Source organism: Nuphar pumila, chromosome 4 (assembly GCF_984573655.1).
Source record: "Nuphar pumila chromosome 4, dmNupPumi1.hap1.1, whole genome shotgun sequence".
NCBI classification, from domain to species: Eukaryota; Viridiplantae; Streptophyta; class Magnoliopsida; order Nymphaeales; family Nymphaeaceae; genus Nuphar; species Nuphar pumila.
Genome location: NC_143252.1, coordinates 1,582,007 through 1,605,162, shown reverse-complemented (window position 1 = coordinate 1,605,162; position 23,156 = coordinate 1,582,007). Strand labels below are relative to the sequence as shown.

At 36.2% G+C, this 23,156-nt stretch overlaps 1 protein-coding gene across 1 annotated transcript in view; it reads left to right on the top strand.

Annotated features, from left to right (window-relative positions):
• ATG6 (AUTOPHAGY 6) overlaps window positions 1–23,156 on the top strand; it is a 37,544-nt gene that overhangs the window by 9,888 nt on the left and 4,500 nt on the right. Inside the window, exons 5-6 of the mRNA XM_090002230.1 lie at window positions 21,414–21,462; window positions 21,920–22,078. Coding sequence (XP_089858356.1) covers window positions 21,414–21,462; window positions 21,920–22,078 — 208 coding nt within the window. The remainder of the gene's footprint in view (window positions 1–21,413; window positions 21,463–21,919; window positions 22,079–23,156) is intronic.

Below are 23,156 nucleotides of genomic sequence, written 5' to 3'. Positions count from 1 at the left end.
ATATGAACTGATGTAGGAGCGTGCTGAAATTGACTTGCAACATGTACAACATGAGAGATATCAGGTCTAGTGATGCTAAGATACATCAAAGATCCAACAAGTTGCCTGTAAGGGGTGGGATCTTCTAGAGAAACCCCATCATCAATTTTTATTTTTGTTCCTACTATTTCAGGAGTTTTATAAATTTTATCATTTGTAATTCCTGATCTATCAATAATCTCACGAGCAAGTTTAATTTGAGACAAAAAATAACTCCTGTGAGAGTAGGCAACTTCAATGCCTAAAAAATATGTTAGAAAACCTTAGTATGACATTTCAAATCTTTCTGTTAATGTGGACTTGATACTCTTAATCCCTTTAGTATCATCACCTGTGATTAGCATATCATCAACATATAATAACAAGATTACAATTCTTATATTAAATTTCTTGACAAACAAGGCAATGTTAGTATAACATGAAATAAAACCATTTTCTATCATTAAATTATTAAATCGATCATACCAAACCTTGAGAGCTTGTTTTAAACCATAGAAAGCTTTTCTTAGACGAAGACTTTTCCTTTAGGAACATCCATACCTGAAGGAACATCTATATAGACTTCTTCATTTAGGTCTCCATTTAAAAATGCATTTTTAACGTCTATTTGATATATGTTCCATTTTTTAATGGAGGTAATAGTAATAAGACACCTAACAGTGACCATACGTGCAACAGGAGCAAAAGTTTCATTGTAATCTATTCCATATTCTTGACTATATCCTTTGGTAACGAGACAAGCTTTATATCTTTCAAGAGACCCGTCACTCTTAGTCTTGACCTTAAAAACCCACCTACATCCTATTGTCTTCTTACTTTTACGTAGATCGTGAAATTCTCAAGTTTTGGCTTTTCTAAGAGCTTTAAGTTCACTTTCCACTGCATCTCTTCATTCTACAATTTTCTTGGCTTCTTCAAAATTTTTAGGTTTCACATATGAATAAATAGCACTAAGGCATGCTCTATGTTTAGGTGAGAAAGATTCGTAGGATTTAAATCTAGAAAGAATTCTTCTAGCTCTTTCAGTTCTACGATGATTTAGATTATTTATGGAAATAGGTTCACTAGATTCAGTATACTTTTCAATTACACTTCTAAAAGTGTTTCTATCTCTATGGGTATAGGTAATAGGTTCATTGGATGTTCCCATTTCGGTATGTTTTTTAAGAGTTCGAAAATGAGAATCATTGCTCTCTTGTATACTTTCATCATTACTAGGAGCATCATATATCATTTCATCATCACTAGATACATCATCATTTTTTGATAACAATTCAAACAAAAAAGAATAATCTATATTATCTCTATGAGGTTTATATTCTTCAAAACCACTAACACTTTCTAAAAAGGTTACATTTCTAGAAACATATAATTTATCATTTTTGACATCATAACATCTAAAACCTTTTTGTGTTTTGGAATATCCAAGAAATGCACAAGGAATAACTTTTGGTGAAAGTTTTTCATTTTTATCGGTAAGAACAAAATATTTGCATCAAAAAACTCTTAATCTATTGTAGTTAAGTTCTTTTTGATATACAATTTTAAAAGGTGATATTTTATTTAAATTTTTTTGAGGGAAGATGATTTATAAGATAAACGGATGCAAGTGCCGCTTCGGCCCAAAATCTTTTAAGAATTTTTGAGAAATAAGCAAGATTCTAGTGGTTTCAAATATGTGTCTATGTTTTCTTTTGGCTAAACCATTTTGTTGAGGTGTTTTGGGATACGATTTTTGATAAACAATTTCATTAATTTCAAGATAATTTTTAAATTCATTTGAAAGATATTCACCTGCAGAGTCGGTTCTAAGAATCTTTAGGTTACCATTAAATTGATTTTTAATCATCATGTAGTATTTTTGAATGATGCAAACACCTCATGTTTATGCTTAAGAAAGTATATCCAACAATATCTAAAGTAGTCATCAATAAAAGTGACATAATAAGGGAATCCTTTTTTAGATATAACATGTGTCAGTCCCCACATATCCGAATGCACAAGTTCAAAAGGTTTGGTTGTAAACATAAATCTTTAATCAAACGGCAAGCTTCTCATTTTTCCAAGAATACAATCATTACAAGTGAAATCTCTTTTACAAAGATCTTTAACAAAATGTAAATAAGAGAGTTTGGTAATATTGGGATACCCAAGACGTTTATGCCAAAAATTTATATCTTTATATTGGGCAATGTTACAAAAAGAGTGTTTTGAAATTTGAAGAAATTCCATGTAGTATAGATCTTCCTTCCTAGAGCCTTACCCAATCAACTTTTCGGACCGGCGATCCTGTATCCAACATTTATTTGACGAGAATTTGACGTCACACTCATAGTCTGAGAGTTGAGAGACCGAAAGCAAATTTAAATTTAATTTTGGTATAAATATAATTTTGGGAATAAAAATCCTTGATTTTCAAAATTTTCAATCCCTTTGATTTCAAGAGAAGCGCCATCTATGGTTGAAACAAAAGGAGATATATTTTTTATGTATTCGGAAAGAGAAAAAATATTTGGAGTCATATGAAAGGAAGCACCCGAATCTAAAAACCAAGAAGTCTTACTGGGAGGAGAGAAGATTGACATGGCGGCTCCTGAAATGGATCCCTTGAGAAGAGGTTGAAGAGCTTATATAATTTGATTTAGTGATAACGCTCCATTGTTGGAAGTAGATGGACCCTCCTCCTTATGTGGTTGAAATGTTGTAGACATGGCTACCTTCTTCCATTTTGGTGAAACCGGTTTAATGTGTTTCGATTCTTTGCAAAAATGATAAATGATTTTACCATAATCTCTTCCTTGGTATCTTTCATTTTGGCCACCATTTTGATCACCATCTTCTATTGCTTCTTGATTTTGAAATTTATTGAAGTGAGGGGGTTTATAGGTTCAAATTATTCTCCGGTCTAGAAACGACATAAGCTCATTCATTATCATCTTTGGTTGAAGGCACGACCAACACATTTTGATTGGATTTGTTCATTCCCAATCTAGTTTCTTGTCCACTTAGCTCAATAGTGAAGAGGTAAAAGAAGATAGAAGAGAAGATCTAGTTTGCTCGAATTCGGGTCTAAGCCCATTCAAAAAACGGAAGAAGTGATCTTCTTCTAATTGCTTGTGTCGTAGCTTAATGACTTCTCCACTCCATTTTGGTTCAAGGAGGGCAAGTTCATCCCAAATGGATGATAATTCGACAAAGTATTATCTAATAAACATTTTTCCTTGTTGAAGAGTCAATGTTTTTTTTAAGATAATATTTATGGGATAAATCTCTCGAGGTATACATCCTCTCAAGATATTCTCAAACTTGAAATGCCTTTTTAAATTTCAAAATACTGGCATTAATTCTAGTCTCCACGGTAGAAAAAATCTGTGAAAGGGTTTTGTAGTTCTTCATTTTCCATTCTTCATGTTTTTTGTTATATTCTTCAAAAGCTTTCTCTCTTTCTTCTCAATCAAGAACCTTAATTTCTTCTTTTTCAATAATAGTAATTTTTTGTTCGGGTTCCGGAATCGTACCTTTGACTTAGCCCTAAAGCCCTTTTCCTTTGATATTAGTTTCCATATTACTGGCTCAAACATGATAGTTTGACCCATTGAGTTTGAATCCAAGGGAAAAATGAGAATTCTTTTTCCCCATTGAGAGGCTTTTATGATAAAAAGTCTTCTTAATTGGAAAACTTACCACAACGGGTCTTCTTTAAGCTTACTTGTTGTAGTGTGTCTCACTAGAAGTAAATTGCAAGAGCTTTCCACCCCAAAATACAAAAATGAAGAATAAGCACGATGTTCGAGGCAACCACTATGATAACGCAATACATGAGCTATTCTTCTAAAGACCAAGCTCTGATACCATGTGAAAATGTCTTCAAAAAGACTGTGCACAAAGGCACTAAATTCTCAATATGAAATGTGTGCACAAAGGTACAAGATGAACACTCACAAAAAAATACAAATGCACAAAGGCATAAAATAAAGAGAACTTTTAATGAATAAGTGAGAGAGCTTTTACAAAAGCTTACAATTACAAACGGGGGAATCCCCCCCCTATTTATATACAAATGAGGACCCTTGGAGGGGCTCCCTCGTATAGATGTTGGAGCCCCTCCAACAATCATACCGTTGAAGGGGCTCCAACATCTATATGATGTGTGAGCCCCTCTATGGCTAAAAGACAAAAAGTAAAAAAGTAAAAAATAAAAAACAAAAAGAATAGAAATAAAGAAATAAAAAAAGAAAAGAGCATATTAAAAAAGAATATGCATGAAATAAGGAAAAGACTATTTTACCCCTTATGGGTATTACAAGAATTAAATATATATATAGATACATAGACATATATATAAGATATAAATGTATATGTATCTCTCTATATATATATTACATTTTAACACTAGGGTATGATAAAGGTCTAGGGAATATATAAATATCAGGGACAAAGCTACGCGGATGATTGATCAACAAAACTACGTCCGATAGAGTTCCTACGTCAGGATCACTCAACAACGAAGATATGGGTATAAGAAGGGCTTGGGTCCTTGGAATGAATGAATGACCAACCTAGGGAAGCCTGGTATCATAGGTATCACAGAGAGGAGAGAGGGAGAAACATGAGGTTGGAGAAAGCGAGAGATAGTTAGAGGGAGAGAGAGATTGAGAAACTTCAATATCTTATTCCATAATAAGGAGAATCCCAGACCTCTATTTATAAATAGGAGGCTTGGGATAGAGTCCATATCCAATCACCCTATCACAAAGCATAAAGTCTCTTATTAAAAAATAAAGACTGAGTAAGGACTCTAGAGTCCTTCCTATGACAGGACTCCTCAAAAGAACAAATCAACTAAGTACTCTTTCATAATTAATTAACTGCTTAATTAACTCTAATCACCTTCTAGACTGGTGGACGTCCCTTATGATTTTCCCACTCACCCCTAGATGGATCTCGCTCCTGTTTCTCCTTCTCCTGCCTTGGACTCTGGATCTCTGACTTATCACCCATTAAAAAAGTCATATCAGCTGCCATATCATCATAATGGACCCCACACACAAGTTGGAATTGCCCCCTATGGGCAATAGGTGGCATCTAGGATTTGGAGCGTGGATCTCAGGTTGTAACAGAGTTTGAGCCGAGCTTAAACAAGTCGAGTTTGAGCTAGCTCGGCTCATTGTGCACCCCTATATATATATATAAAGTTGTCAAAAGTCAGAAGACCCCTAAAGGGACTAGCTAGAACCTGCTAAACCAAAAGAATAAAAAAAAAGCAGAAATATTGCAATAAATAGTTAAATTTAATTGAAAACATATGATTAATTGATTATAGCTATAAATGAAGTATAAGTGTGTAATTCAATATAACATCATAAAATTTCTAAAATTGCATAATATTGAACATATAAATATATAAAAATACAAGCATACATGTAAAGAATAGAAATAAACAGAAAGAAGAAAGGAAGAAAAAGAAGGAAAAAGCAAAAAAAGAAAAGGGTAAAAGGAAGAAAAAAGAAAGAGTAGATTTGAAAAAAAATATAAAAAGAGGGGTGTGACATGGAAGTTTAAAAAAACTTGGGTGCGGGTGTTAAATTATATGTATTTAATTTTTGTTTCGAGTCAGGGGTATTTTGGTCTTTCCCCTTGTAATAAAATATCCATTAGGGATAATAGTTTCTAGTATTTTTATTTATTATTTATTTATTTATTTTTTGTCTTTTATCTAAAGACTAGGGGCTCTTTAGTCATTGGCCCAAAGAGTTGTTGGGGGTGCCCAACTGTCATAAATATGACCGTTGGGAGCTCCCAACAACTCTTTGGAGCTCCCAACAACCCCTCCTACTTGGGTTTCTTTGTGTATAATTAGGGGTTAAAACCTCCTTGTTCTTTAATGCTTGTGTTAAACATTTGGTGAATAATATCCTATATTTTTTATACTTTCGTTATTGCCTTATTGGCTTTTGTTTAGTTTCGTAGTGAACTTCTGCATGTGCACATGTGTAAGTGTGATCTTGTAAGCCCTTGGTTGCTAGTATTTGTGCTTCTGCGTATTTCAATACATGGTATCAGAGCCATTGTGATCTTGGACTTGTGGAAGGTTGCTATCAAGTGTTTGTATTCGTGACAAAGTTTTCTAAAAGTTTGTGCTCTCATTTCTTCTCTCTCCTCACTAATGGATACTAAAATCGACCTCTCCAAACTCAATGGGAAAAACTACATGATGTGGGCTTCTGCCGTGGAGAATAATCTCAAGGGAAAGAAGCTTTGGGGTTATCTCATGGGCACAATCCCCGAACCCCAACTCAAGCTCAAACTAGAAGGAGGACAAGAAAAGGCTCTAGAGGGAAATGCTCATGTCAAGGCCACTGAGGATTATCATAAGTAAATGGATGATTGAAAGAGCAACCATGTTTCATAAACAATGTTGATCTTAAGGTATGTGCTAATATTGCTAAATTTCGAAAAGCGAATGGAGCTTAGCTTGGTTTTTCATGAAGGATATATATACCCAAAAGGATCTTGTAAGAGCATATATTTTGCAAGAAAAAGTTAGGACTACCAAGCAAGGGGACTTAAGTATCTAAGATTTTTATAATGCATTGACTATGGGAAGAACTTGCACTTTTGGAGCCTAAGTGAGCTGCCATTGAAGATGTGGAACTTAGGCAAAAACAAATGGAACAAGAGTGATTCTTTTAATTTTTGTATGGGCTTCCTCCTGAATTTGAGCAAGTTAGATCTTCTCTTCTATATAGATTTACTCCTCTCCCTCATGAGGATGCTATTGCCGAAATTGTTCAAGAAGAAACTCGTCTTGGAATGAGTAAAAGTTGTGATAAAGTGTTAGCGGTATTTGAACCCAGTAAAAATATTAAGACTTATAAGCCTCCACACTTTGGGAGGCAAAACAACTACAATAATAATAATAATTATAGTAGTGGAAGAAAATTGATTATTTGTCATCATTGTAATGAGCGAGGGCACATTAAAGTTTTAAACCCGCTTGTCCTAAGTTGAATGGAACCTTCAAGTATAAACTTGCTTTCGTTGAAGAATGTACTCGCAAGAAGGATGAAGAAAGCAAAAGTGAGGGTGATCTTAAAGACACACTTGGTCAAATTTTTGTGGCACTTTAACAAATTCTTAAAGCTACATCATCTAAATCGGGTGCCGCCATTGCCTCCTTCTCTTCACTCGGTACATATTCATGGATTTTAGATTCGGGAGCATCTTTTCATATAACCCCTCATGAAAGTGATTTATCCGATATATGCACCAATTCAAACTTGTCTTATGTTTCTACCGCCGATGGAATCTCTTTTGGAAATCAAAAGTATAGGAACTTTAAAAACTTTCAAAATTTTCTTGTTTTGAAAGTTAGGGTTGTCCCCAAATTAAATTTAAACCTTTTTCGGTCTCTCAAATTGCCGACTATGGTTGTGAAATATCTTTCTCATCTAAGGATTGTGTTGTGCAGGATCTTCAGTTTGAGAAGCGGATTAAGCAAGGCCATAGGAAGAGAAATCTTTACTTTATAGACTCTTTGTCTCAGAGTTACCGGAAACACCTAGCTAAGTGGTGAAGCATGCTTCCCCGAAGCATGTTTCAGAAGTGCGAAACGCCGTGCTTCCGAAACGCACTGGAAAGTGCCAAATTTTTATGGGAAACGTGCTTCCCTTTTATGGGAAGCGTGCTTCTCGTTTGCTTTTTCCCTTTTTTTTAGTTTTCTTTTTGTATTTTTATTATTATTTTTTTCTTTTTTCGCTTCCCCCCCGTTTCCTAGGTTGCTTATGTAACGACCCCAACTCATACCCGTTAAAAAGTGATAATTTTTTTTTAAACATTTGCGAAAACATTTTCAGAGACCCGAGGCCTTTACAATTATAACACATCTACAACCACAAGAGATTTTATACTACTGCCATCATCCAAACCAACTTTATTAATTGAATTCATATAGTCTAAAAGCATGTGCAAAAGAATATAAATAAAGCAAAAATATGAAGCTACGTTATCCCAAAAAGAATCTGTCAAGTAGTCATGCAGCCTTCGTAGCTCTTCGCAATAGCAGTTCCCCTCACTGGGCCTCAGAGACTATAAAAACACAATAGTAGAGGTATCAGAATCAAAGATTCTGAGTTTAGGTCCCTCTAATGAATCAAATAAGTAAAAAGAACATAAATAAAAATCATGCAACATTTTAGAAAGATGCAATTATGACAAATTCATAATCCAAATAATAAATCAAGCAATAAAGAACAATTGTTAAGCAAGAGAGAACAATTATTATCAATAGGAAACATCAATTAAGCAATAAAGAATATTTATCATGCAGTAGGGAACAAATATTATGCAATTATTAATTTAGCACAAGAGAACAAGTAAATATGCATGATCTAATGCATAACAAGAATATGCATGAATTCAGTACACATGCATGAATAAATGATTAAATTATTATCTTTTATCAAAGTTCTTTTATATGCATGTCGCTATTAAATGCATACAAATTTTAGTTCCTCTTTTTATTATTGTTGCCTGTGGATACTCAAAACGGGTAAATTTTTTTGAGGTCAACTTAGGTGTCCAATTATAGCTTAGCACAATTTATATTTTATTACTGGGTTCCACATTCAATCATCGATCGATATCAGAAATCAACACCATCAATCGGAACACTAGAAATCAACATCTAATGCCGGAACATTATGAAAATCAGCATCCACTAATGTCACTTTCTTGGTATACCAAAAACAACAGTTGTGTCTACACACCACTCCTAAGTAAAATGATGGAATCTTCCTAAAACTGTAGCCGAGAGGTGAACCATCTAGTTGAGTTCAGGGGCACAACAACGCACACGGAGTTTTAGTATCCTCACGGTTCCCCAAAACCGTAAGTCCAGGATTCCCATACTAAAGAAGGGACGTCGATGAAGCATAAATTATATTGTTCTCTTCTTTTATCTTTTTATTTATTTCAATTTTTTTATTTTGCAAATAACTTGCAAAATCAATAACACATTTCGCAAATCAACACGTAAAACCATCACGGGACCACAACCCGTGACAACATAGAGCAATGCAATTCGAATAATAATATCAAGTTTGATTTTTGCCATGCATAAACAACTAAACAAGGAGCAACACATGCTAAGGCTAATACGGCCTACGATGATACACTTTTGATCATCAATGCATCAATATGCAAAAATCATAAAAAACATGTCACTTATGCATTCTTTTCAATGCACAATAATATATGCTAATTTAGGGATGTGCATGAACAACAATATTCATATGTGTGTGTTCACAAAATCATGTCATTTTCATGCTTTCATTAATGAATCGTCTCAACTAAACATGTGAACACTCATGCAATTATGCACGCACCAAAACACATAAATTTCAGGTTTGCACATGCACATGAAAGTAAATTTGCATTAATATCTTGATCAAGCATGATATATCAAGTCTAAGCATGCGAAAAACTTGGTTCTTAGCATGCCTCAAGTCAAATCTAATACATTCAGCAAACCTGGAAAATTTAGTTCATTTAGTTGAATTTTTGCATGCTCAAATCAATGCATTTCGTGTGTAAAAATATGAACATTTGTCATGCTTGAAACTGAACCTCAACTACACATAAATCTGGATATAAACCACAAAATTCGAAGCTTGAACAGTCCCATTTTAGCAGTCAAAGAATCACATGATTTTGTATTCAGACAGTCCGTGAATCGAGCACATACAGGCTGAAATATATACCCCATAAAACTTCCCCCTTTTTTTTTAATACCATGCCCAGCCGACAAATGGTTGGGCCTAAACAAGATCTCAAGGCCTGACAGGCCAGCCGAACCTGGTTTGGCTGGGCTGCCGACTGGCGGTCGATTAGGGTTTTAAAATCCCTGCAAACACCTGGCATAGGCCGGACCTGTGTAGGTCTTCTAGGGCCTGGCAGGTGATGGACCTGCCCAACCGAGCCCAGCTCGGCTGGACTGCCAGCCATCCTAGCAACATTACACAAAAAAAATATGCCAAACTTCAAATGTGCAAGAACTAATCAGGTTCTAAAATTCATACAAGTTCAGATTTTATGTTCATGTATGCATATGAATACCAATTCACAGTCATGCATATGCAGATTTTTCAGCTTCCACATAAACCCAATACACAACCATTTGCTATGAAACATGCAACTAAATGAACCGTTCCTATCATGGTAAAAACTCTTTTTTATCATAAGAATAGTCATAAGCAGAAAATATGCATACAAAGGGTACAACTATATTCAGATCGCATACATGCTTCTTTCCAAACTACAGTGCTCTAGATCTGGACGAGATATGCACGTGTTAAAAACATGGCAGATCGGTCTAGCTCTAGGGATCTGCGGTACTTTATATATATATATATATATTCTCAAGAAAAGTAAGCCTCAAAATGGGAAGTTTGTTAATCCCATCCGTGGCATATGAGAGTAAATATTCAGATTTACTCTTTTTTCATGGATTTTCACTAAAATCTTGTATGAAAATCCAATCCATGTTCTTTTTCTCATTCGAAACAAGAGAAGGAACCCTTACCTTATTCGTAGATTGAGAGAAAACTAGAAATAGATGGTTGAACCACCGGATGGCTGGATGTGAAGAGGGTCTCCTCTATGCTCATCTTCTTCTTCCTCCTCCTTCCCTCTCTTTCTCACTCTTTCTCTCTCTTCTCTCTTTTTCCTTCTCTTTCTCTCTCTCTTTCTCTTTTTGAGCTATATGTTGAGAAGCAGTAACTATCTAGTGGGTCGGGTCCCTGGTATTTAATTATTATTCTTAAGGGTATTATTGTACATTCTTTGTTGCTGGCTAATCTCTCTATTTAAGTGAGATTAGCCCTAATGAGAAATAACGATTTCTATTCTTCTCTCTCTCTCTCTTCTTCTCTCCCTCTTGTTTACTTGAAAACCCTAGCCGCCAACTTCAACATGGTATCAGAGCAGGTTGCAGATCTGGGCGTGTGATCTGATCAAGTTCCTCCTCAAATAGGTTTACGCGTCAGAGGGATTGCAGATCTGTGCATCATCTTTGTTCTTGGTGTGTCGTAGAGGATAGATTTGCTGTCGACATCGGAGTGGAGGCCAGTCGATGAATGCAAGCATGTGATCTCTGCGTCGTGGTTATCAGGTATGTACACCAAGATTGCAGTTGCTGCTTGGAGTCGATCTAGTGAGGTATGATACAGTTTTAATTGTGTGTGTTCAGATCTGGGTATCGATCTGAGGGTGAATGACAGTTTTTTTATGATACAAGTCTGCGTTCAGTTTTGGATGATTATAAACTTCTTGTCGTGGTTGTGGGTTTCATGCTACGTGTTGCAGCCTTTCCCTTTGTGATTTAAATCAGATCTGTTAAGTCGATGGAAGTGTTTGTGGGTGGTGTTTTAAATAAGACAATGGAAGTTGTCGATCGTGTGGAAAGTTAGATCTGACCAGCGTCTCTTAAATCTGATCAGACCTATTAGTGTTGAAGTTACCGATCGTGTAGAAAATCAGATCTGATCAGCGCCTCTTAAAGCTGATTGATCGGTGTGGAAAACCAGAACTGATCAGCGTCTCTTAAATTTGATCAGATTTATTGGTGTTATAATTGCATCTCGGTGTTGGTCAGATATATAGTTGTTGCAGCAAATTGTGTGTGTGGGAGTGTCTGTGAAGTGAGACACATCTACAACCCTATTCCATGGCTGAAACGCAGAAAACTGAATTGAAGAACGACTCAGCCACTGAGTATAAGGCTTTTGCAAATCCATTCTCCTATGGATCATCTGTAAAACTCGATGAGACCAACTATGCTAGATGGTCTCGTACGTTCATGATGTCTGTATCAGGGCATCGCATACAACATATTTTGTTAGAAAGTGAGCCTAAAGACAAAACTGGAAAATATGCAACATGGGAAGAGGACAATGATATAGTCATGTCGTGGATTATGAATAGTGTGCAACCTTCGGTCGCTGATGGGCTAATTTATTACACAACTGCAAAACAAATGTGGGATAATTTGCGAGATACTTACTCACAAAAAACTAATGTAAGTCGTATTTTTCAAGTGGAACAGGAGATCTATCAGTTGCAACAAGGAGAGCAATCTCTAGCCCAGTACTATGCCTCTGTGAAAGCCGCGTTTGAGAGACTAAATGCACATAGACCATTATGCTGTGATAACCAGAGGTTACACCAGGAGCACACCATGGTCGCACGGTTTCTTACTGGCCTGTCAGCTGAATTCTCAGTTGCCAAAGTTCAGATGTTGACAGGATCCGATGTTCCCATTCTTGCTGAGGCATACAATCGACTGAGTAGGCTTGCCATGTCTCTTCCCTAATCCCAGTCGGACTCACAAACCTGCTATGTCTGTCTCCTATGGTCGAGGCCGAGGTTTTATTCCTAATACATGAGGACGGGGATGTGGTTGAGGCATAGGAGAACGTGGCAAACTTCAGTGTTCCTACTGCGGAAGATTTGGACATTTAGAAGATATATAGATGCTTTGACAAGAATGGGCGACCCCCTGCACATTCAGCTAAAGTTGTTCCTACAGCTCAAGTTGCCAAACCCGAGTCTCCTGTTGTTCGTCCTAATGATTCGGTTACACTCACTCGTGCTGAGTATGATGATTTGTTGACACATCGTCTGTCTAGTCCTCCTGTGGCTGATGTTGCATGTTCTGCAAGTGATAATTTATCTTGCCAAGGTAGTAGGTGAATTATTGATTCAGGGGCATCTCAACGTTTGTGTGGAAATGCTTGTGATTTTTTCAATTTGGATAGTGTTGCTAACCATAAAAAGGTGGTTCTTGCCGATGGAAGTTCCTCTCCCATTGTTGGCCAGGGAAATATCTCCATTTCCCCTACTCTTCAGTTATCAAATGTTCTCCATGCTCCTTCATTCCCTCAAAATCTGTTATCTGTTAGTCGTGTTGCGAAACAATTAAATTGTCGAGTAATATTTGATCCTGCTTGTTGCACTTTTCAGGACTTGCTGACAGGGAAGACGATTGGTGGAGGATATAAGGAAGGTGGAGTCTACTATCTACATCAACCCGTTGGCTCTGCTCATTCCACAGTTGAGTCATCTTCTAGTCCGCTGCTTTGGCATTATCGTCTTGGTCATCTTCCATTGCTTAAATTGCGTAGAGTTATTCCCCACATCTCGCCGTCCACAACTCTGCTGTGTGAAGCGTGTCAGCTTGAGAAGCATCATAGGAGTTCATTTTCGTCTAGTCAAAGTCCCTTGAGTCAAAATTTGTTTGATCTTCTTCATGTTGATGTTTGGGGTCCAAGTCGAATTCTTAGTCGTTCTAAGTGTCGTTATTATTTAGTCATTGTAGATGATTTTTCTAGATTATCTTGGGTATTCTTGTTAAAAGATAGGGCTGAAGCCCTCATTATTTTAAAATCCTTGATTATTGAAATAAAAACTCAGTTTAATTATTGCGTCAAAGTTGTTCGCACTGACAATGCTCTTGAATTCAAATCCTCTGACCTATTACAATTTTACAAAAACCTTGGGATCCAACCTCAGACCTCCTGTCCTCATACCTCGCAACAGAATGGAGTAGCGGAGCGCAAGCATAGACACATTCTCAATATTGCCCGTTGCCTTATGATTCAGTCTAATATGCCTGCATCTTACTGGGGAGATGCAGTTCTAATAGCGGGATACCTAATAAACTGTATGCCCTCAACCTCAGTGGGGGATCATATTCCCATTCAAATTCTCAGACCTGAAGCTCCTCTTTTCCCTGTCTCACCAAAGGTGTTTGGTTGTGTCTGCTTTGTTCATAAGCTTGGTCCCAATCGAGATAAATTGTCTTCCCAATCTATAAAATGCGTTTTTTGTTGGGTATCCTAAGCATAAAAAAGGATATCGTTGTTATGATCCCATATCCCAGAGAGAGTATGTCAGTGCAGATGTGTCATTTTTTGAGTCTGTCCCATATTTTTCTAGTACTTCTCCAATACAGGCTAGTCAAGGTGATTCATTCCCTCTTCCTGTTCCCCCTTTTCCATTAGAGTCGGTTCATCTTGAGCCTCTTGTTCCCAGCCCGACTCCGTCCCGTTACAAACATCCTCCTGTGGTGTACACACATCGAGCTCCACCCAACTGTATGCCCGTGCCATCAGCTTCTCCTGAGGTGAGTGTTCTTGAACCTACTGACAATTCTCTTGTTGATGATGATTTACCTATTGCTCTTCGGAAAGGAAAAAGGCAATGTACACTTCATCATATTTCTCAGTTTGTTTCCGAGGCAAGAATTGGTGCAAATATGAAGAATTTTGTATTAGCATTATCTGTTGCATCTGTTCCTCTCAATCATCATCAAGCTCTTCTGGACCCCGAATGAGCGAAGGCCGTGCAGGATGAAATGGATGCACTGCTCTCTTAGCAAACCTGGGACTTAGTTGATCCTCCACCTGAGACTGATATTGTTGGTTGTAAATGGGTTTATACTATGAAGTATAACTCAGATTGATCGATTGAAAGGTTTAAAGCTCGCCTGGTTGCGAAAGGCTATACTCAAACTTATGGGGTGTACTTTTTTGAAACATTCTCTCCTGTTGCTCGTCTTGCGACTATTCGCCTTGTTTTGTTAGTCGCGGTGCACCATGGTTGGCCTCTATGTCAGCTTGATGTGAAAAATGCTTTTCTGTATGGAGACTTGGAGGAGACAGTTTACATGCAACAACCTCTGGGGTTTGAAGTTCAGGGGGAGTGTCAGAAGGTATGCAAGTTGAACAAGACAATCTATGGTCTCAAACAGAGTCCCCATGCGTGGTTCTCCAAGCTGGCTGAGGTCATGTCAGCATTTGGGTTTGTTCGATCTGCCTCTGACCACTCTCTTTTCATTAAAAAGTCTTGCACAGGGATTGTGGTCATGATTGTATATGTTGATGACAGGAAGCAGTGAAAAAAGACATTGCTGACACAAAGTCTCATCTTCAGAAACACTTTGTGACTAAGGACCTGGGACCACTTAGATATTTCTTAGGCATAGAGGTCGCAAGGGGTAAAGAAGGATTGGTTTTGTCACAACGAAAATATGTCTTGGATCTGCTGAAGGAGACAAGAATGTTAGGTGCCAAACCTGCAAGGATTCCTATGGATCCTAAGGCTCATCTATTTGATGAAAAATCAGAGTATGTGGACAATAGTCATTATCGCTCATTGGTTGGCAAGCTATTATATGGACTGTTACCAGACCCGACATATCTTTAGCCGTGAGCAAGATAAGTCAGTTTATGGACAAACCTACAAAGGCTCACTGGGAGGCTGCGATGATGATTCTCAAATATCTAAAGTTATCTCCTGGTAAAGGACTATGGTTTAAACAAAATCCTTCTCTTGATGTTACTGCCTATTCAGATGCAGATTATGCAGGGTCGGTTGTTGATAGAAAGTCAGCAACTGGATTCTGTGTTTGTTGGAGGAAATCTGGTTACTTGGAGAAGTAAGAAACAAACTGTTGTTGCCAGGTCGAGTGCTGAGTCAGAGTATCGGGCTATGGCTCAGACTGCTGCTGAGATGGTGTGGGTTAAATCTGTGTTGACTGATCTCCAAGTGAAAGTCTCATTACCCATGAAGATGATATGTGATAATAGAGCTGCTACTTATATTGCTAATAACCCAGTGTTTCATGAAAGGACAAAGTATATTGAGGTGAATTGTCACTATGTACGTGACCTGGTACAAACTGGGTACATTTGTACCAAGCACATATCTTCACAGAACCAAATTGCAGATGTCTTCACTAAACCCCTAGCTAGTTCAAATTTTTCAAAATGTTGTGACAAGCTGAACATTATTGATATATATGCTCCAGCTTGAGGGGGAGTGTTGAGAAGCAGTAACTATCTAGTGGGTCGGGTCCCTGGTATTTAATTATTATTCTTAAGGGTATTATTGTACATTCTTTGTTGCTGGCTAATCTCTCTATTTAAGTGAGATTAGCCCTAATGAGAAATAACGATTTCTATTCTTCTCTCTCTCTCTCTCTCCCTCTTGTTTACTTGAAAACCCTAGCCGCCAACTTCAACACTATAAATAGGTGAAAAGGGGGGTGACGCCCCCTCTTATCCATCCAGCCCTCTAGAGAGGGCTGAAGGCTAATCCCTAATTGGGACTCTCTCTCACTCTTCTTTTCAAATTTTTTAAAACTCTTTCATGTTGACTTTTCAAATCTTTTTTCCTAATTCAATTAAACTTTCTCAAATCTTCTTTAGCCTAATACACATATAAGGACTCTTCTAAGGAGTCATAAACAACTTAACAAAATAAATTTCGGAATTAATTAAAATTATTTATTTATTTATTTATTTATTAATAACTAAATATCTAGAAACTTCCAGGGGTTACCTTATCCCTTTGTGGGTCATTTTAACTCTAGTTAACTTCAATTTAAATATAAAAATTGAATTTAAAGTTGTATTTTTGTTGGGTATGAGTTTTGGATCTAGATCCAAGATCCAAATCCATATCCAAACTTCAATTGGATCCTGGGCTGCATTAAATCCTAATTAATACGGGTCTTGGTCAAAGTCCAGATCTATATTAATTTGGTTCAAATGCATTGGATTCAGTCCGATCCAAATCCGGACCCGGCCCATCGAGGCGGTCCTTTTTTGAAAAATTGCGATTTTCGGGCCAACCGTAGCCCGAATTCGAAAAAGTAAAATATCATTATGCGCAGAATTTCGAGACGCATCCAACGATATATAACTCGAATTTCGCCTCTGAAATGCGCCCGAATTTAACCTAAATTTTGCCCAAATTTTGCTTCAATTTAAGGGTTGAAAATAAAACTCCTTAACACCTTTCATTTGTTTCATCTAGACCTTGTCGATGAGACCTGAGCCAAGCCCAGACTCAAAGAACATCAACCTAATAGCGAGGCTATCGATTTTTCTTCTATACTTAGCCAAATTTTCGAAAATCTCAAATTTAACTAAGTGAAAATACACGATATTACAGCTTCCTAGGTCACTTTCGGTTTGCTTCCGAGACAATTCTTGATTCGCTCCTAAGTCGTCCCATGCTTGCCGCTTCTTAAAATTTTGAAAGTGCCTCGCTTCCCGCTCCCGCTTCCTCGAGTGACAACCTTGCTTTGTTTCTTCCTCTAAAATCTTTTTGTAACTATGTCCAAGATAAGGGAATTGAAACTTAGCATAAAAGACTTGGACATCCAAGTTATTCTAAAATGTATCTTTTTCCTTTTGGAGGGAAATTTTGTAATGAAAAATATATGAATTGCAAAGATTGTATACTTAAAAAAATGAAATTCATCTTGTTTCCAACCTTTGTTTCCACAAAACTCTTTGAATTTGTGCACTCGGATGTATGGGGTTCTTCTCCGGTCATATTTAAAGGTGGTTACTGATATTGTGTTACTTTTATTGATAACTTTACTAGATATGTGTGGATTTATTTTCTTAACTTTAAATCAAAAGTTTTCTCTTTCTTTAAAAAAAATCACATCAAAGTGAAAAATCAATTTCAAAGCAATATATCTACTCTTAGATCTGATTCTCGTGGTGAATAGTTATTCAATGAATTTCAAAACTATTTAAAACAAAATGGGATTTGCCATCAAAGATCTTGTCTTAAAACACCTCAACAAAACGGACTAGCGGAAAAGAAACAGACACATAATAGAAAACTTTAGAACTCTACTTATTTCAAAAATATTCTAAATTTTTTTTGGGCTGAAGCCGTTTTAACCTTCACTTATTTGATAAATAGAATGCCTTCCATTTAAAAAAATATTTCTCCTTATGAGAAATTACTCAAGATAACTCCCGATTTCAATCGTTTACGTATTTTTTGGTTGCAAATGTTTTGTGTTTTTACACAGAAGAGATAAGTTATCCCCTAAAGTTATTGAATGTTTTTTCAGCGGGTATGGTGAAAATAAAAATTAATATAAATGCTTTGATTCAAAAAATAATAAACTTTATATTTCTAAAGATAGTGACATTCTTGGAAGATGAAAATAGTTTTGGAGAGAATAATAAGAAAGAGGAAATAGAATATGTTTTTATATGATCTCTGTCTAAAAGAAGATATATATGTTAATGATGATTCTTGGAGTCATCATGAAAATATGGATGGTAACGTTTTTTAAGATCCCAATATTGGGATATCTCCAAGTAGTGATGACATCATTAGAAAAATTATCTTGTTATAATGAACCTATAGAAGAAACTTCAGTTAGAAGGTCTAGTAGAGTGCATATTCCACCAAATAGGTTTGTCTCTTATGAGTCACCATCTTCTAATTTTAGGACTTGCCTAATATCTTTACACTCATACCATGAGCCCTCACATTCACATTTTAATGAAGCTAAAAATGTTCTTCATTGGATTGAAGTTATGAACATAGAACTAGATGCTCTTAAGAAAGTAAAAACTTGAAAAATAGTTATGTTACCTTTGAATAAAGAAAACCATTGGATGTAGATGAGTCTTTAAGGTCAAAACCAAGAGTGATGAAACTCTAGAAAGATATAAAGTTAGGTTAATAGCTGAAGGATACTCCCAAGAATACAGAATTGACTATGAGGTAACTTTTGCACCCGTAGCTAGAATGACTAGTGTTAGGTCTCTAATAGTTGTTGCCTCAACTAAAAAATGACTTATATATCAATTAGATGTTCAAAATGTCTTTTTTAATGGAGAACTAAATGAAGAAATATACATGGATCCTCCGCCGGGATTTGTTATTGAAAAACAAAATTTACTTAAACTTTTAAAAGTCTTGTATGGTCTTAAACAGGCTCCTAAGGCCTGATATGATAGATTCAATAATGTTATGATTAATTTGGGCTTTCATTCCTGATATATTGACCCTGCTCTTTTTGTCAAAAGTACAGGTACCAACATTGTTATCCTTCTATTTTACGTTGATGATATGATAATAACAGAAAATGATAAACAGGGTGTTAGTGATGTTAAAAATGTTTTGAAAGAAAATTTTGATATATCTGAGTTAGGATTTTTAAGATAGTTTTTAGGAATTGAAGTTGTTTATTTTTCAAGAGAGTACATACGTTCTCAAATAAAACTTGTTGCAGATGTCTGTTTTAAATCTGGAATTTCAGATAATAAGAAAGTATAAACTCCTGAAGTTGTGAATGCTAAATTAAGACTTGAAGATGAGACTCTTTTCGAAGATCTCACACCTTACCAACAGTTAATTGGGTCTCTCACTTATTTACCTATCATCAGACTAGATATAGCACATGTAGTTCACTCTGCTAGTCAATTTCAACATGCTCCAACTACTATGCACATGGGTGTTGTTCTAAAGATTGTCAGATATATCAAGAACACTATAACTAACGGACTCTTTCTATCTTTATTCTCATCTTTAGATTTGCTTTCCTATACTAATGTTGATTGGGGAAAAAATTTAAATGATAGAATCTCCACTACTGATTTCTGTGTTTTTCTAAGAGATTCACTGATTGCCTGGAGATGCAAGAAACCACAGAAGGTCTTATTATCCTTTACTGAAGCTGAATACAAAGCTATGACAACAACAACTATGAAACTTGTATGGCTAAGAAATCTTTTGAGAGATATAGGTGTTGACAACTCCAAACCCTCAAAGATGTGTTGTGACAACAAAAGTGCAATTTATATTGTCAGCAACCACACCTTCCATGAGCGCACCAAGCACATTGAAATGGACTGTCACTATGTTCCTGATGAATTCTTGAGAGGAACTATTGAGTTGCCTTTCGTCACCTCTGAATTTCAGCTTGTGGACTTCTTTACTAAAGCTCTTGCTACTCCATGTTTTTTGTTCCTTGTCAACAAACTTTCGGTGTTTACATTGTAAGTTTGAAGGGGGATGTTAAATCATATGTATGTAATTTTTGTTTCGATTCAGGGGTATTTTGGTCTTTCCCCTTGTAATAAAATATCCACTAGGGATAATAGTTTTTAGTATTTTTTTTTCTTTTTTATCTTTTATCTAAAGACTAGGGGCTCTTTGGGCATTGGCCCAAAGAGTTGTTGGGGGTGCCCAACGGTCATAAATATGACCGTTGGGAGCTCCCAACATCTCTTTGGAGCTCCCAACAGCCCCTCCTACTTGGGTTTCTTTGTGTATAATTAGGGGTTAAAACCTCCTTGTTCTTTAGTGCTTGTATTAAACATTTGGTGAATAATATCCTATATTTTTTACACTCTTGTTATTGGCTTTTGTTTAATTTCATAGTGAACTTGTGCATGTACACGTGTAAGTGTGATCTTGTAAGCCTTTGGTGGCTAGTATTTGTGATTCCGCATATTTCATTACAGCAGGTATATATATATATATATATATATATATAGTGTGTGTGTGTGTGTGTGTGTGTGTGTGTGTAAGCAAATACGTATTTAAGTATATACTATAGATAAAACTGGACTCTGTCAGGGTTAACGGAGTCCAGTTTTGAACAGAAATGGACCCCAGTGTGGCTTACCACACCTGACACTGCAAAAGCCATGTCCAAGTGTCCCACCTGCATCCACACCCACACCTATCTGACATTGGTGGAAAACTGAGTGAGTCACCCTTAAGAGGATGGCTGCTTGGAAATTATTCAAGTTACCATTTGGAATGGCTTCACATGGATCTACAAAATCAAAATGCAAGCAGATGATAGTATTGAACAGTACAAGGTAAGATTAGTTGCAAAGAGTTACAATCAACAATTTAGAATTGACTATGCATAAGTAATAGCCACAATGAAGTTTGACCCTTATTATTTTAGTGAACTATTTTAATAGAAACACAGATTTCATTTGACCAGACCCTTTTTCTTCTTTTACTATGTCAGGGTTTGCTTGAGACATGGCATGATGTTTTTCATATGGAAATTTATTCTGATAAACATGACTTATGTCAGAGTGTTACCTATGATTATAAGGATATATAATGGTTGTGTCAGGCTTGTGAAGTCATCCATATAAATGTCAGATCAAAATATGTTTGTGGTAAAATCATCAGTTCTCTGTCTTTCTTTTCTATTTTTACCAATTGAAAATTGGTGCTTTCAGTTAGACACTGATAGATGAACTTGGCTGCACCTCTCTCTCTCTCTCTATATATATATATATCACTTTCCTTGCATGAATAAGACATGATTTAGGGAGGGATGGTGGCACTATTCAACACAAGGTGGTATTGTTAGTTCATTATCTTGCATGTAATGTTATATAAATTTTTGGTGTTTCTAGATTTCATCTTTTCCACTCAGTTTTCTGGTTGTGTTTTTATTATTTGTGATGTTATATTTCTTTTTGTTAATCTTCAGTCCATTCATTTCTATGTGTCTTGCACAGATACTGGCACGACTTCAATGATTTCCAGTTTCAGCTGACTACGCATCAGGTTCTGCCTTGCTTGTATCATTTATTACTTTTTATTATCATGCCTTGTTGGTTACTTGGGGGCTTGTGTTAATGATTGTGGTCTGGGATTATACATATGCATGTAGGTTGCCAATTGATTACAAACCTCTGAAGTCATGTGTATTCACTTTGATGACACATCATGTTGATTTATAAAAAAAACATGCATCACACGCTCCATCTATAGGAAATTTCAAAGAGGGATGATCTCAGTCCATATACATGCGTGCATGCACGCATGCATGTGTACATATTGTCATTATAAAGTTTTTATAAGTTACTGTGATATAAAAGATCAGCAATGGCTAAGTGTTTCCCTTGCCTAAAAACGTTATAAGCATATAATAATCATCTGCATATGCTTAATCACTTTATCTATTAATTGAGAATATTCATTGTGGTTTAGTAAGACTTATTATTGGAGTTCACCTTCTTAGGAAGAAAGGGATGCGATATTGGCAAAAATTGAAGTTTCACAGGCGCATCTAGAATTGTTGAAGCGTACTAATGTGCTGAATGATGCTTTTCATATCTGGCATGATGGGGAATTTGGAACAATCAACAATTTTCGGTTGGGACGTCTTCCTAAGATACCGGTAAGGAAGAAGGTGCAAGAACCTTCAGTTTGTTAAAATAATATGCTATTGGTCATTTGAATCTGTCACTTGTTTTTGTCTTGACAGATCTATGATATCGATAGTATAGTTTCTCTTTTCTTTTTATTGCATGGAATTGTTAAGGCATAAAAATGTCACAAACCTTTTCAAAGGGTTATCAATAGGTTAGATTTGAATTGCAGCAAGACTTATCCTGCTCTCGCCCAATCAAGAACTAACATAGTTATGTTTGAATATGTTATATATATATATATATATATATATATATAGAGAGAGAGAGAGAGAGAGAGAGAGAGAGGTGTATCATCAAACACAAAGCGGTCAATGAAAATTGGGTTCTTTTTCACCACTGATCGCACAAGATCTGCGGCGGGAATGTCGTTCTTTGTTAAAAAGAACATTTAGCAGTGGTTGCGACCGCCGCTAAAGGTCATAACAACATTAAAAAAATGAACTGATGTGCCAGGCACGTCCAACCACTGTTCGACGAGAAGGGTGTTCGATGTTATGCCTCTCTCTCTCTCTCTCTATATATATATATATATAGTAGCTCTCTACCTCAAGCGAATGGGTGTTTATGGGTTGTTTTCTGCAAATCTGACCCTGTAGATGTGTTCGGCATGGTCCATTTGCTAGGAAATGACACTTGGATCATGTTTTTTTGATGAAAAAACATGATTTTTTAGGCCATGAATATTTATGAAAATTTTAGACCGTCAATTTTTAAATCTTATAAAAACCCTACATGTCAACATTGGATGATCCAAGAGTTAATTCCTATAAAATCATGCATGTAGAACACATCTATATGGTCAAATTTAAGGAAAACATGAAAAAAAACCCTTCAAAAGCCCCGTAGGCGAGAAAAGTGGTAGGCAACTACCACCTACTATATATATATATATTACTGATGTTCTCATAAAAGATCTGCTACATAGTCTTTGCCCATGCTTATTGCTCCTATAAAGTTTCATGTCCAAGTCTTATCTCTCCAATCCCTAATTTATTACCACTGGGTTCACCTGCATAAGGTTGGACCACCAGTTTCACATTTTAC